The sequence below is a fragment of the Dysidea avara genome, chromosome 1 (genome assembly GCF_963678975.1).
Source record: "Dysidea avara chromosome 1, odDysAvar1.4, whole genome shotgun sequence".
Taxonomy (NCBI): domain Eukaryota; kingdom Metazoa; phylum Porifera; class Demospongiae; order Dictyoceratida; family Dysideidae; genus Dysidea; species Dysidea avara.
The window spans coordinates 33,948,426-33,964,572 of NC_089272.1; the positions used below are offsets into that span (position 1 = coordinate 33,948,426).

At 36.7% G+C, this 16,147-nt stretch overlaps 2 protein-coding genes across 3 annotated transcripts in view; one reads left to right on the forward strand and one right to left on the reverse strand.

The window, feature by feature from the left end:
* The first annotated feature begins 2,809 nt into the window (after window positions 1-2,809).
* On the forward strand, window positions 2,810-9,752 carry LOC136262781 (uncharacterized). Of its 2 annotated transcripts, none has more exons than XM_066057191.1 (4): window positions 2,810-3,200; window positions 6,166-6,763; window positions 7,507-7,678; window positions 9,109-9,751. In XM_066057191.1, the coding sequence occupies exons 2-4, from the start codon at window positions 6,234-6,236 to the stop codon at window positions 9,661-9,663; spliced, it is 1,257 nt and encodes a 418-aa protein (XP_065913263.1). In that variant the 5' UTR covers window positions 2,810-3,200; window positions 6,166-6,233; the 3' UTR covers window positions 9,664-9,751. The 2 variants fall into 2 exon arrangements, with proteins under 2 accessions (XP_065913263.1, XP_065913254.1); XM_066057182.1 differs by lacking the exon at window positions 2,810-3,200 and adding an exon at window positions 3,808-4,393 and having other exon boundaries at window positions 9,109-9,752.
* The window catches only part of LOC136262768 (uncharacterized), a 51,651-nt gene continuing 45,162 nt past the window's right edge, over window positions 9,659-16,147 (reverse strand). Inside the window, exons 5-7 of the mRNA XM_066057169.1 lie at window positions 15,500-16,126; window positions 11,512-11,896; window positions 9,659-10,019 (exon numbers count right to left, since the gene is read on the reverse strand). Coding sequence (XP_065913241.1) covers window positions 9,766-10,019; window positions 11,512-11,896; window positions 15,500-16,126 — 1,266 coding nt within the window. The 3' untranslated portion in view covers window positions 9,659-9,765. The remainder of the gene's footprint in view (window positions 10,020-11,511; window positions 11,897-15,499; window positions 16,127-16,147) is intronic.

Consider the following 16,147-nt stretch of genomic DNA (forward strand, 5'->3'; position numbering starts at 1 on the left):
ATTTCAAATTGCAGATTTTCTATCCAATATTGTATGACCAGTTGTGTGATAACATGTACTGTAAACTGTGTCCATGCACATGCCTACTTTTTGCAGCCCATTTACTGTATATAGTGTAGTTGTTATTATGCTTAGTTTATTAAGTTTGCAATAGTACACTACTAACAGTACCTATGTCACAGTGCAGTAGCAGCAACAACTTAAATTTAATACATTGCTGTAGTATTACACTATACGTATGTATATTTTTTGTTGCATATAATAATAACAATAATATATAGTATGTTAAAAAGCCAAAGCAAATGGGAATATACAAATGTAATGCAATATGTGATATTGATGAAGGTCACAGTAAATTAAATTTCCACAATGAGGACAAATTGCCCTCCCATCATCAACCAGTAGTCAACTGCCTTTCAATCACTAAACGTTATGTTGAACCAAATTCAGCTGATGTGAGGGATGGTGAGCTGATGTGAGGGATGGTGACATTAATAAACGCAAAGATGGAAGTGGTAAAATCAGAATAGGAACTCTACATGCTGTAATTCCTTCAAACAACACCTCCAATGATCAGGAAGAATTTCCATCAACCACACATGAATCATAATTATGTCAATGTTGTGAAATGATCTGGCATCATGTGATGTACATTATTTTCCGGGGGGATTAAGTTCACTCATAGTCTTTATTATCGTTTTCTGATCATGAGCTGTATGCATTGCATTTTATGGTGGCAGAACTACAGTGTATAACATGCAGTTATGTCTCTTATTCATGTTACAGTACGTATTAATCTGCCATTTAATAGTAGTTGAATTCCAGTGTACAATGCTAATGTATGCTCATCAAGTGCCATGTTACAACTTCATTAAATGTAGCTAGAATTAAATATATGAAGTCTGCCAAACATGTTACATCTTTTGTCATTCATTTTAAGTATGCTTCATGTTGTCATTCACTTTAAGCATGCAGGTGTGGTTCTTGCACATATGTGACCTGGTCTGCGAAAAGGGCTCTTATAGCCTTTCCAATTGCATATATATGGTAACCCATAACTTGACTGGTGAATATGGTACAAGCCTACAATTTGGTCACTCAACAACCCTAACCTGGCAGTAGCTGTGGGTGTAATTACATGGTGATAGCTTTAGTAGATTAGGAGTTATGATTAGCCAAACATGGATAATTGGAAAGGCTATAAGAGCCCTTTTCGCAGACCGGGTCACATATTGCTAATCCTGCCACACTAATGTCTACTGTATTTCCATGTTTTCTAACAGATTTGTATTATACTCTGTAGCTTGTTATCAAAAGTAAAGATGTGGTTGGTGTGCGCAGTTTTAAAAATCCAATGCTTTTATGAAATACTGTTCCTTTAGCAGTTTTATAAATCCAAGCTTTAACATGATGAAATGATTGCAGTATGTAAAATGGTTGCTGGCTGTTCTATTAGAGTAGGTCAATCTTTTTTCACATATATCCAAGTAATTTTGTACTACAACAGATATTTTATACCTAGTTTTATGGTAGTTAGCTAATTTTACTTTCATGATACAAAAATTTCTGAAAGCTTAGAAATTTGTGATTGTAATTGCTAATGCATGAATGACATGCATGATCAATTAGCCCAACGCAATATCATGTAATGATCCCATGGAACTTTTGAAAGTAATTTTGAAGACAATTAACATGAATGTAATAATTTATTAAAACAATTCTATACTGAATGCTCTATTAGAGTACCGTGATGACTGTTCTATTAGAGTATAATTATTATTGCCATGACTGCTCTATTAGAGTATTTCGATATTCACCCAGCTAGGTACGTGCGCCCCTCTCTTGAACTATAGGCATAGGGCAGCAACTGAAATCGATCAGATTACAGCTAATAATATTAAGTTACATTTCACAAGTAACTTAATATGTAATATTATTAAGTTACATTTTATTTTAAATAATATGTAACTAATATATTTCATTGTGTAGAAAGTATATTACTTTGAAAAGGTAACTTCCCCAACTCTGGTTTTAAGTATATATTATACTTTCTGGTGTTTAGTGTAGATTGAGGTTAAGAATGACCATGCACCTCTGGTTTTAAAACATGAATATAAACTATAGCAATCAGCGGCGGAGGAAGTAGTTGATATGAGGGGGGGCTGGGCTGACTCAGGCTTATTTCTATAGTTTGGTAAGGTGAGACCAAAAAAAAAAAAAAAAAAAAAAGGTCGCAACCAACTGACAAGAGCTTTCCACCTCACCAGCTACCATTTCTAGCTGATAAACTACATAAAAATCCTTTCATAGCTCGCTATACACTGACTACTTTATTAGAGTGACTGCTCTATTAGAGTATCTCGATCTTTATCACGGTTTTCAGCCCCACTCCAAGAAAGATAATTTCGGTGTGATATCATTCTGAGGGGGGCTAAGCCCCCCCTCAGCAGACCGAGGGGGGGCTTTAGCCCCCTAGCCCCCCCCCCTTTCCGCCGCCTATGATAGCAATTACATTAATAAAATTAAAATTATTTGTACAGTGAATTGCATTCTAAAGTGACTTGAATACTCCTTGTGTGTTTAATTTAAGATACTAACTACTATTTAACCCTCAAAACCACGTAGTCAAGAAAACTTGAATAAACATTCAATACGCTGTGGACTCTCAAACATTTATATAGAAATTTTATTGAAGTGCAGGGTTGTGCCTAGCTAGCTAAATATACTGCCACACTGCTGTTTCTGCAGCTAATTGACACTACAACCTACGCTATTGCTCGATCAGCATGCAATTTTACCTAATTTCTTCTTCCACAGCTCTCACGGATTAACTCTTGATCAACCCTTTAATCGGCTAGCAACATATCACACGTCAGCACTGCAGTGTTGGAGATCCGCTAAACCATAGCGAGCATTAAAAGGAATGCGTAGTAGCAAGTGCCTCGTCACCTCGACAATCTCCTTTGTATCATAGGTCCTATCTCCTATCACTATTAGTAGGCATTCCAGTATTCGAGATTTTTTAATAAAAAAAATTCTCCGTATATTCCCCAATAGAACCCTGGCACAAAATAACAACTCGTGTTTAACTTGGGATTGCTCCGTCGTCCGAGCTCCAATGAGGATGAAAATCGCTGTGGGGTTTCTCCACACGATGATCATCATGAAAATCGTAGTTTTATAGTGCGCGTTACATATAAGTAAGTTTTGTGTTGTTTTGTAATCTTTTCAAACCATGCAATGTATGTATAATACTTTAAAACTTTTAAAAACGTACTGTTGGGTGGAAGGTAGTCACTGGTGCTTACTTTAAAGTGCGTAGTTACTTCGCTCGGGTTAGCGATTTTCAGCTCCAGAGCAATTTTCTGATGGCTGTGTCATCAGCTCAAACGTATGAACCACTTCAAAATCGGCATAACAATGCCATGATTGAAACCACAACTCCATCTTAAGTATTGTTTTTTTTTGTTTTTTTTCCTCCGGCCCTAATGGCACTCCCTTCCTCCCACACATCTCTATAGAATGCTAACAAAATATTTGAAAAATTAATTATAACCTACAGAAAAGAACCTACACAGAACCTACAGCATGCCCAGGGTTCAATGGGCAGGCAGGTGCCCCTCAGCGACAGCAAGATCAACTGCTGGAGGCACACACGGAAACTTGGATCTTGAGCGTGATCCTCTGATGCACATAACTGAAGAACGGAGCAAGGAAAACCCCAAACTACAACGGAACCAGCCCATCTATGGCGCGTATTGTGGGCAAAAATTCAATGCGAAAAATCGATCGAATTTTTTAATCGATCAAAAATTTCAGTCGATCGAATTTTATCATCTATCAGCAAAATCGATCGAATTGTACAATCAATCAGCACTGAAAAGCGATCGAATTCTGCTCGCTAGCTACTGTTGATCAATGAAATATTAAACGCACAGGCGAGGTTTGTAGTCAGGTACATCGCAGACCCTATCCGTAGGGGCCTTTCCAGCGGACGCTTATAATCTCTAATCGATAAGCTCCAGCGGATAGGGTCTTCGATATACCAGACTACGAGGTTTGATCATAAAAGTTGCAATTAGTAAAGTGCAGAAGTATGTCATAAAGTATCAATCTCAGTTTCGATTTAGTGAGGTAATTCGGTTAGCTATAGCCGAGGCTATAGCTAGCTATCACGTGCGGTATATACTTGTGGACTTTACATTTATTAAAATGGCGGAGTCGTGGGATCGTCTGTTTGGTGATTTGGCATCATTTGTTTTGTTGTGCGGTATAAGAGAGGATGGAGCAACTACAGCTGTAGCAGAATCGACGCTACTGAAACTAGAAAACTACATTTATGTAGTTAACACACTGATTAACACCCTGAGCAGAGAGGAATCACTTAGAAGCGGTACGTATTGTAGTTGAATAGATCAAGTTCGATTCCTGGGGTTGGAGGGATTTTTTTCCTTACTTTGGCCCCTTTTCTGTTACACCTTTCCAGCTACTGTATAAGTCATTAAGTCTAAGTCCTTGAAACTAGGTTAGGTAATCCTAAGGCTGCAGCACATGTTGTTGTAGACCTTCAGTGCTGGTCACTGTAAAGTGTCAATAATAATAATAAAAAATAAAAAGTAGTAGTATGGGCACTATCACAGCACAATTAGGACGCAAATAAATTACTGTCGACCTGGTTTATCAGTCTGGTTGGTGTGTTCATGTACTTCTGTATCATTCATAATATCCCAAATTGTGAAGATTTAGTCTTAGCACCCTCCACCCAGCATAGATAATACACAGAGGAGGGCAGACACAATTTAACTGCTGCTAAAATGTATTATTAAATGCTATTGACCTGTGAGAAGGCTACTGACATACAAATAGCTTGTTTATAATCGGCTATGATGTTGTGACACGAGTTACCAAGCATTGTTTATTGCTGCTTCGTATGGCATACAAAGTACTAAGGTAATTATGCACAACAAATGCGACATTGATAAAATCACCAGTTTTTGAAAAACTAAATGTACTGTTGTAAAGATTACATAAAACTTATCTGCTAAAACCCATCTAATTTGGTGTTACAGCTATTTAATACCCAGTGAAAATTAAAAGCAATAATTTTGTGTAGCGCTTAAAATTTGTCCGCCCTCCTCTGGATAATACCATAGATGATTATATGGATTGGAAAGGCCTGCCAAAATATTTATGCATCCTGGTTACCATGTGCAAAGTTCAAAGAATTTTTTTCTGTGAATTGAAAAGCCCTTTGGGGATTTCTCTAAGGCATAGACGTTCCTTTTATATTGTACTGTTTACTGTGTTGTGTTTTGTATTGAACAAGAACACAACATCTTTGTGGAAATTATAGAGAATATTATTGGCTACTAGTGGATACTGGCAGGTGCGCATCAGCAAATATTTCAGCAGCATTGCTGTTTGCCGACTTAATGTAGTGCCCATTTTCTGTCATTTTATTGAAACCTGAATATACAGTGTAACACCAGCTACAAGTGGAGTAAATCACAGCAGACTAATGATGCTGCATTCATAAAATTTGTACATCCATTATGACACATCATATTTCATCTTTAAACCTGAATGTTATTTAGCTGTTGTACACTACTTGCCAATATCACTAACCAGTCCAGCCACCATTTTTTTGGTCAGATGGCAATTAACCCAACAAACATCAATTTGTAGCTTGCCTGTAGTGACCATAAACTTTGTAGCACCGTAATGAGGACGGTCTATAATGTCAGTACGTAAATAATACTGGTGTTTCCAATCCATATGAACATGCAGCATCCCAACAAAAGGATTTGCATTGTAGAGGATTCTCAAAATTCCCACACTCTGCTTATACTGGGTAGAACTAGCTCTGTCAGACAATTGTAATAAATAAATCAAGTCACAAAATTTGTTAGTGACAGCTTTCATTAAAATAGTATAATACTAGTTAATTTATGGATACTGTGAGTACAGGAAGCCAATCTGAAAAGAGGTAACAAGCAGTAGGCCAGGAATACAGTTATTGTCTGGCTTTGTACTATCCCTGCTACCAGATTTATTTAAAATCTTAAAACTTGAATAGCCAAGATTCTAGTATGGTCAACACTTTATGTACTAACCAAGCGTGGACAGAAGGCTAAATTTACTGTACTTTATTACTTTCTATGGTAGGTTTACGTAGTGAAGCTACAGAAGAAGAAAATGGAATCGATGAATTGGTAACTGATCTTGAAGAATTAATGGAGCTACTACATGCAATCCAAGATAGATGGCGAGATGTTGAAGCAGGCATCAGTGTTTTTTCGCCACGCAGTTGTTTAAGAGCTGAAAAGCAGTATACTGGAATGTGTGGAAGACCAAAGTATGCCATTAAACAAGAACAACTAATGTTTCTCCATGAGTTACGACTTACATGGACTACAATTGCTGCAATGTTCGGTATAAGTCGTCGTACAATGTACAATATTCGAGCAGAATTTGGTCTTGTTGGAACAGAATACACTGCATTTAGTGACATTTCAGATGAGGATTTGAAGACAGCTGTGTCTGACATCAAACAAATAATGCCTGACATTGGACAGAGTATGCTTAAAGGAGTTCTCAGTTCAAGAGGAATTGAAATTCCTACTGTAAGGTTACGTGAATGCTTGGCTGAGTTGGATCCAATTAATACAGCATTGCGGTGGGCAGGACCTATTAGTAGGAGGGCATATTCTGTTCCACATCCAAATGCCTTGTGGCATATGGATGGGAATCATAAACTTATAAGGTACATTACTAGTATGCCACTTGCCATGAGTATTTTATTATGGGTACATTGGATACTGCTATATAGGTTTCTAACACTACTAAGCTGGACCTTTTGATCTCAAACAAAAAATGTGACTGCTCTATTAGAGTATTTTGTCAATAAGTGTATGTTCTATTAGAGTACTTCATTTTTTACCATTTGCTTAAATGTCTTTGTAATTGAACTGGAGGTCCTGTGATATACAATTGTACATAATTCTTTTTTGTTTTTGCATATGGTGTGTCATAGATTTCATACTAAACTTACTCAAAATGTGACCCGCTAAGCAAAAACCCAACTAGTTTGCATAATTCTGCTTTTGAGATAAATCACATTGAAATGAAATACATTGGGTGAAAATGTGTACAGCAAAATAGTTTTACACATGTTTTAATCACTTCAATAATCAGGGAAGGAAGACTCTAATTGAGCTAACTAAGTGACCAGTGTTAATGTAAGAATATCTTTGTTTCATAACAGTGCCATAAAGCAAACATAAGTTTTGGGAATTAGTTTACGTTGTGGTAAAATGTTACTGTGTTGCTGTAAAAATCAATCATTTGCTCTTCCTGCTGTCAATCGCTATAACTCCACAACTATTCACCAGATAAGGCTGAACTTTGATAACCCATTGTTTTTCCCTCTGGATAGAAATTATAAAAGGAAACATGAGAAAAGTGTAAATTAGTAGGGTTTTTACTGTTACAATTTTTTTTTCCAAGGTGGAGACTTGTCATTCATGGAGCCATTGATGGATTTACACGTTTTATAGTGTACCTACACTGTTCCGATAACAACAGAAGTGAAACTGTATTTCAAGCATTTTATGAAGCTGTGAGAAACCTTGGTTTACCAGATAGGGTTAGAAGCGACAAGGGTGGTGAGAATGTTAAGGTACATTTCAAGTCAATAATTATGTAATTATAACTATTTGTACTATGTAGTTCATAAGCTTTTAAAAGTATAGTGGATTCTCACTTCTCCAAACACCTTGATTATCTGAACACAAGGGCTAACCGTTCAATTTGAGAATTTTGCTGTTATAGCATGTTTTCTATTACAGTAAATGACTGTTTTATTAGAGTATTTGAGCAGAGAGCTGTATATATAAATCAATGGGCATCTGAACAACTTCAGTTCTATGAATGACCACTTTTGCCTAACTCTAGGAACAAAGGTGTTCAGATAATTGAAGATCCACTGTATACGACATTTTAAATATGTGGCCTGGTCTGAGAAAACTGGACTTATCGCCTGTTTACAGTATGAAGATATGCCAGTTTTAAATATTCAGTGGTATAGCTCATAATCACCAATGGTTGCAAATACGTGTACAATATTTTCCCCATTCCTTACATTTAATGCTAACCCTTGAACAAGCAGCAAACAGTAAAGGTTCCAATATTTTAGACAGCTGACCAGCTGTATTAGGCGAGCTTTATAATGGGGTCGCAGAGATGGGTAAGGGGTTAATGAAATAAAATTGTAGGGATGAATTAGGCTAAATTATGGCTTAATACTGGCTAAACTGAAAGGAAATGGTCTCGAACCAACTTCATCGAGCTGTGAAGCCATACAGTCATATTCTTACTGGCCAGCACTCCATCAAAGTGTGAGACTGCTTTCCACTGGGCTTGAAAAAAGCAGACCACCTAACATAGGCTACCAGTGACAGTAAAATCTGATAGTGTATTAATGTAGCTTTGTGTTTGTATTAGAAAAAAACTCAAACTTGCTATTGTGGGCAATAACCCTGATTTAGTCAGACCCTAAAGAGGTTGATCATGCATCATAGCCTTATGACATATTAATACCTGTAATTGGACAACCAAACATGGCACTCATAATTGGCATTTTCTATTGCCATCTTAGGAGACATAATGTCATGTTTATTAGCCAGAAAAGCCACACACATTAAGTGGCTGAAAGAAGGGTTCTGGGAGTAGTGATTGATCGATATCAATTTGCACATAAGAATGCATTTATCAATATGGAGGTGTTGAACCATTCTTTAAGATCACAAGATGTTTGATGACATATGACCTACCTCCTTTGGTCGGACCCAGTCACATAGAAGTGCGCATAACCACCTATACTATTTGGTCAACCATATTTGAGTTTGTCACTGTATTGTATGTACAGCGGTTCTAAGAGACCTTGCACACAACAAGACGTCACATGCAGTAATTGTTTGAACTTCAAAAATGAATTGATTTGATTGGATGAAATCACGTGCATGTGATTTTCGCTTTAGTCGTTGTGCAAGGTTTCTTAGAACCGCAGTACACAAGTGATGTCTTTGCATTGTAATATTGTTACTGCAGGTTGCAGAGTACATGCTAATGCACGGACATAAACAAAACCCTTTCATAACAGGGTCATCCGTGCATAACCAGCGAATAGAAAGATTATGGCGTGACACATTTAGGTGCACCGTTTCACTGTTCTACCAGGTTTTTTATCATTTGGAAGATATTGGTGTTCTTGACCCTAACTGTGAATTTGATTTATTTTCACTTCACTATGTTTACATACGAAAAATCAATCATGCCCTTCAGCTATTTATGGATGGATGGAATAGTCATGCTATTACTACTGAAAACCACAGGACTCCAGCACAATTATTTACCACTGGTACACTTGTGAGGAATGTACCATTTCATCCTGTTACTGATACTTCTGGTGAACACACAAATGGTGTTGGTGAATTAACCCCTGGAGTAGTTGTTCCAGAAACACGAAATCCACTAAACTCACAGCAAGCCACTACATTATCTGCTTTGTTTGCTAGGATTCCATTAGATGATTTAATGGAAGACTATGGCATTGACGCTTACCATCAAGTCAGACAGTATGTACATGATAACTGTTCATCTTAGTTTTGTCATTTAAAGTATTTCATTAAAACATTTTATACATGAAATAATCAATGTTATAATCAGTAACACAGTATGTTGAGTACATTTCTGCAGCCACACCTGTTACACTTCGCCATAGTCACGACATAACTCTAAAGCTTTGGAAAAAGCATTGAAAAATGATTCTTTACTCTTGTGGACAATGGGTAAAGCTAGCTTACAAAAGCAAGTAAATGCTTTAGGAAAAATTTTACTTGGAGCATCTTCCAAATACGATAACTGTATCCGCATCTGAAATCCCAATGGTGGAACTGTTGATGAGCCTGTTACAAATCTCAGAAGTGATGGTAGTGAAACATATCCTGTATTATCCATTTCTGAAAAATATATCGTGCAAGCTGTCATAGTATCACTAAATATAAAATATGCTAATTGTTATCTGCACTCCTATCTATGATCACATACCATAAACATTTGCAGATTTTTATTAAGCCACAAATATTTTCCACCCAATTTAACGTTAAATATCAAACACAACAGTTGTCCTATCGCTGGCCTAAAAATATCTACAAGACAATAAACCCCACCCTTAAAATGTGTTCACCCAAAAAAATAGTCCAGTCCAATGAACAGGCACTAGCTACCTGGAACACGACAAGTTAATCTTTCAATTGCTTTTTCATTTCCTACTACTGCACTTGGTGTCATCCCGGCTCTTCACAGCCATTAATTTAGTACAATAAATTGATGTCTTGTCTAAAGCTGCATGCTATTTTACTTGAGGTAGTGATTTAACTAATAAACAACAATGGCCACTATACGCCTAAGGCTCAGGCATATATTATTATAATCATGACATGCATCCTAGAAATTTTACACCCCTTGTATACATGTTTCTACTCAGAATAAAGAAAATTTAGTACATTTACTGTTTAATCACATCTTATTCTGAAATCATAAAAATTAATGTATATAACACACAAGAAAAGGGTTATCATACAGTATGATAGTACTGTATAGTAGGAACGATGAAGGTGTGGGCATGGCCCACAAACAAAAATCTACCAAAAATCATCTGCAGAAATCCTTCACGGCCACTTGACAATATTGTTCAGGCATAAACAAGTCCAAATGTGTCTTCAAAACAACTCCAAGTATTTTTGATGAGGTGCTATGAAATTAAAAAATTTTTTTTTGGAAATTTTCTACTGCCTGATGCGTTCATAACTGGCTACAGCTACAGCCTTACTTCTTTGGCAGAAATGTTTCAAATTTAGTGGCAAAAAAAAACATTGGTACAGCGTCCATCAGCACACCACGCAATTATTGCCCCAACATATTGGAATACATGTGTACAGTATAATTGTAGCACCCACATGATTTAAAAATTTGGGATTATGCTGCTGCCTGTTCAACATCGTCAAGAAATTTACACATGTAAGTGTTAGATTCTATGTTTCTGGTTGTTTCTAGCAGTGGGCTGAACAAGTGTGCCTTAAAATAATAGAATACAAGTCCATTTCCGTAGCCCAGTCAACATATACACTGATTAGTTGTGTTAAAAATTTCTTTCATATGACTTCTAAGTGTTCCGCATGGGCACAAAACTCAATTTTCCTGGGTGGCACCCATAGGATATGTATATCCCACCAGCAGCACATCAAAATTATTATTATATAATTCAGATGAATACATGTATGTTTACAAAATAGTACACAAACAACCATAAGAAAAAAATTAGGAATTTTGTCTAAAGTAGGGATAAAATGCATGTACTCAGCTGTGTTTGTCTTTGCAGCAGCTTGTAGTCCCTACTCATACAGAAAATTCCTATTTTTTCTTACACTTGTACTTTACACATTTATGTACCTTCAAGATAAATCACATACTCTTTAAAGTAATCAAAAGCCTTGGCCCAATCTTCAACCACTGGCTTTTGTGACGACACCAACTTAAAGAAAACTTCAGAAGTGAAAGTGGGGTCTGCTGGGGCAACAAACAAGGCACTTGTCAGGCTTGAATGTCCTTTGATCAAATCACCAATATTCAGGCAATTTAAGCCCTTCAAAAATGCTTTTAAATTATGTTCTCGCTTTTCAATTACTTCTTCATACAAAAGCTGTTGCAGGAAAAGACTTTTGTTTTCTTTCATGATGGTCTTTGTCATACCCCATCTACAAGCCTTTAGTATGTAATCGTAGGCTGGGTTATCTAAGATAGCATCAATCTCATCTTCATCAGTTGCATTGTTGAGCTATATAAGATGTAAAACATATAAGAGTTAAACAGTATAGCCATCTACAAAACGGCATTGTTTTAATATAGAAATGTGATTAAATTTAGAATTTTCACATTAGAGTAGAGATCGATGATAGGAATAAAAATAGGGGAGGTGGTCTACACCTGCACCTATACTATTATTGGACATTTAATTTGCATTTCAGTCAGATGTACAGCCTGTACAGTATACATAATGATGACCAAATGTCCACTAGTATAACTGTGCGCAGGTATAGATCACCTCCCTTGTTCATTGCTTTTTGTATCTATCATCCCTACTCTAATGTGAATTTTTTTTGTAACAACATAATATTGTCTATGTGGACCATTGCTATAACACATCAAAGGATAGATTAACACTTAGCAAATGCATGCCCTACTAATGATTACTGGAATATAGAATGGTCGTGTGCTGCACATGAGTAGTTGACACATGTGTGTTTTAAATGGTAGGGTCACAAGGTCATTCAGTTACAGAATGGCCTCCATACATGTTCTTTAACATGAACGATGAAAAACAGTACAAGAAGCATCTTTGCCGACCAGTCTACCCATTATGGATATGAATAAATGTGTGCCCCAACTAGCAATCACTGCAATACAAGATAGGCGATTCCGCTTCAGTTTCAGCTATATCCAATTATCCACTGGTTATACAGTGTTACTGAGTGCCAGCATTTCTGCAATCTATCAAAGCTAGCATGCACCCATTGCACAAATCAACACCTACGTAGAAGTAAAGAAAGAGATGGGATATAGGTGGTGGAGACAGGGGTCCAGGTCACCCCCCCCCCCCCCCCTCCCTCCACACACACACTTTTTTGGCTGATGCGTGTAATAGAAGATGGAGATACTCCAATAAAACAGTCACTTACTCTAATAAAAGTCATTATTTTATGACTGCAAGTATCAGGGGCTGATCTTGAGAGGAGCGCAGGGGGAATGTGCCCCCCCCCCCATTTCTTTTCTCACACACACAATCACACAGCATAACTATATGCTGGATGCACATGAGCTTTATTCAGTTTGCATAGCTATATAACCTTGAAATCATCCTCAATCAACAGCGGAAAGAAAGACTTTTTTGCTTGTTACTCTAATTAATGCCCACCGACAAATAATATGGAATTTGAATTGCTGAAGGTCCAAAGCCAAAACAAAAAAAAGATTCTTTGAATAGTTTGAAAGGTATTTGCTGCAAATAGGTCTTGAAATATGTAATAGCTATATATAATATTATTACCTAATGGTTTTTGCTTAATATTAAATTTTTATAGGTTGAGCACTACTTAGTTAAACTACCCCAAAATTTATTCTTACAACTGTTAAATTTCAAAAAAAAAAATTTTTTTTGGGAAGGGGGCCCCCAAATTTTAGTGTGTTTTGCATGCATGACAATTGTATTTACTATGTCTAGTTAGGCCATACCTATTTGAAAAGTTGTTGCTCGGATCCAACTAACTCAATTTTTGCAGGCAAAATAAGTAAAGAGAAAAAATCACGTGATTCTTACTTCATGGTTTTGCAGCAGACACATGTTTATCTGCATTAGCAAAGTGAAGACAACTATAGTTAGTGTACTGATACATTTCCAATAGTGATAAATATAGGATTGCAGCTAAGATATGGAACAACTGCCATGAGAAATTTTAGCTATGCCATAATTATTGTAGGATTGAGCTCACATGTAAAATGCACTCATTCATCTGCTGATGTGATGTTTAAGCTATAATTCAATACATGGCTATGATAAGATAGCATAACTTTTTGTTTTCTTTTTTTTTTTGGCTACCAACCGACCATTTCACTCTAGAAAAATCTGAGCAACAGCTTTTCAAATAGGTATAGCCTTCGACCATTTCACTCTAGAAAAATCTGAGCAACAGCTTTTCAAATAGGTATAGCCTTATCATGTATGTATTTCTAATTGTGCCTCCCCCTTTCTGAAACTCTGGATCCACCCCTGTGTATAGCTGGGGACATTGTCCAAGGAATGTTTTGAATTTTAGAAGCTTTCTAGATTGTATTTTAGGCTATTTCACTGTGCTACTACAGATAAAATTGAGTAGACCCCTAAAATGGCATGCATTGTTGTTTTGTGCTTTCAACTTTCATTACCAAAGTTGCTCCCCCCCTTCACTAACTCACTAACTTGCCTGCTCCGCTGCCCTTGAGATGGGACACAAAACTTAGGACAAAGGTAAGCCTGTAATGAATGTGCTGTAGCTGCTGCAGTTAGCGAAAAAGCATGTATTGGGACAAAGTGACATTGAACAGTGCAAAAGTGAAGTCTGTATCCCTTGAGTTATGCTTGGCTGAAGGCATTGGTCAGTTAGAATTTTTTAGGAAGGAAGGGTTTAGGGGTGATCTGAAGACATATTTGGGCTTGTCTATGCCTAACCAATACTGCCAAGCAGGTTACGTAGAAAATGTGAGGCTGGTGTTTGGGCAAGAAAACATACATCTCCATCATCCCTACTGTACTGTACTACCCGTACTGGAGTTGTAACGATAGTGTGTAGATGAATTGATGTATTGCCTCTGCTGTATCACGATAGTGATATATTGCACGATACAAAATGGAGTCTAAACAATGGTGCAAGAGAAATAAGTGACTTCTTGTTTTTAAAGAGAAATAAGTGACTTCTAGAAGCACAATATACCATTCAGTTTAACCACAATGTAAATAATTTGATTGTCAGCCATGTTAACAAACCACAATATGTTGATATATCATGATACATGATATATCAATACAGAATGACTTAGTATCGATACAGCAAAATTTTCTTCAGGGTGCTCTGTACAGTTTGCATAAGGCTTCCCAAGTCACATTGCAAAACAGGTTATCTTTTACACTGATAGAAATATTATGGTTGTTAATTAGTCTGTGGCTTATTACTAAATTTTTAGCACCTGTGTGTTAGGCAACAGGCACGCCCCTTGCTATTCTACACTCTTATGTTTAAAATAGAACTATATAGTCTGTCATTTTTCACCCAAAAGGCATTACAATTTTGGATGAGTTACTGTAGTAATTTTGCTAAAAAAAAGTGCTTGCAGTTTGTTGATAGTAACTTCAGGTGACAAATAGCATGGAAGTGAAAAGAAAGATTGGTGGCAGTGTCAAACCGGAAGTTAACCAGAAGTTGAGTATCTGACGAATGAGAATCTAATAGACAAAAATAAAAACGTACAATAGTTTGTACTGTTTTGTATAGTGTATCATGAAAGTAACAAGGCTCTCGTGTGTAAACTGTAAGACTAGTTCTAGTTTAAAGGGAAAACTATAACTTGCATTCTACAGCAAATTAGCAGTTGGGTTTGGAATAAAGTGTGCTCTAGTGTTAGCTTATATCCAGTAAGAAAGTACAGTATAGTTGCCCAAACCATTTGTGAGTTATGGTAATTTCATAGGAGCCGTACATGACCTATACAGAGCACCCTTAAACCGATACGATACGCGATATATCGATATATTGTTGCATCTATAACCTGTACTGTATGATATATTGTAGCCACTGATATAAGTACGAAAACAATGTATATATAGAGAAACTATAACTATTTCTTTTACCTTTTCAATGTAAGTTATCAATACATGTGTGGTCACATTCAATGGTATATCCTCCAGCTCTGGGTAGCAATCATCATTGGAAATATATTGGAACATGCATTGGCTCAAACATGCAAAAGCTGGTCCTTCCTGCATGATTGAATGAGCTACAAGCATTCCTCCAATTTCGCACATGAATTCTAGGCCATAATCTTTTTTTATTATTCTCCTGTTTTCATCCCCTTCAAATAACCTGTTGTTGGCCTCAACTAAAGCATCTTCAAAAAACTCTCTCTTTAAAGCACCAGAATCTGCCCCAACTTCACCTGTGGATATAAACTGCACTACTAGTTCTTGATGCAATTTGTACGGTTTTAACATTGCACTCTTGTAAAATCCTAGTACACCTTGCCAGAGTTTGTCAGGTGTTGATCTGTCTATATGCAGCATGTGTTCTGCTGTCTGATCAATAACTTTCGACTGATGTAGAGTCAATAATGAATACAGCGAGGCTGGGCCTTGTACAGTAGAAGATTCTTGGTGGTCCTTCTCCACTATGATTGGGTTCAAAACAGAACTGCCTCTAACTTGAAGATCACCACTGTAAGTGCTTTGTGCAGCCACATTGCAAGTGAAAGATTCACGTCTCTAAAGGAGACAAAATAACTG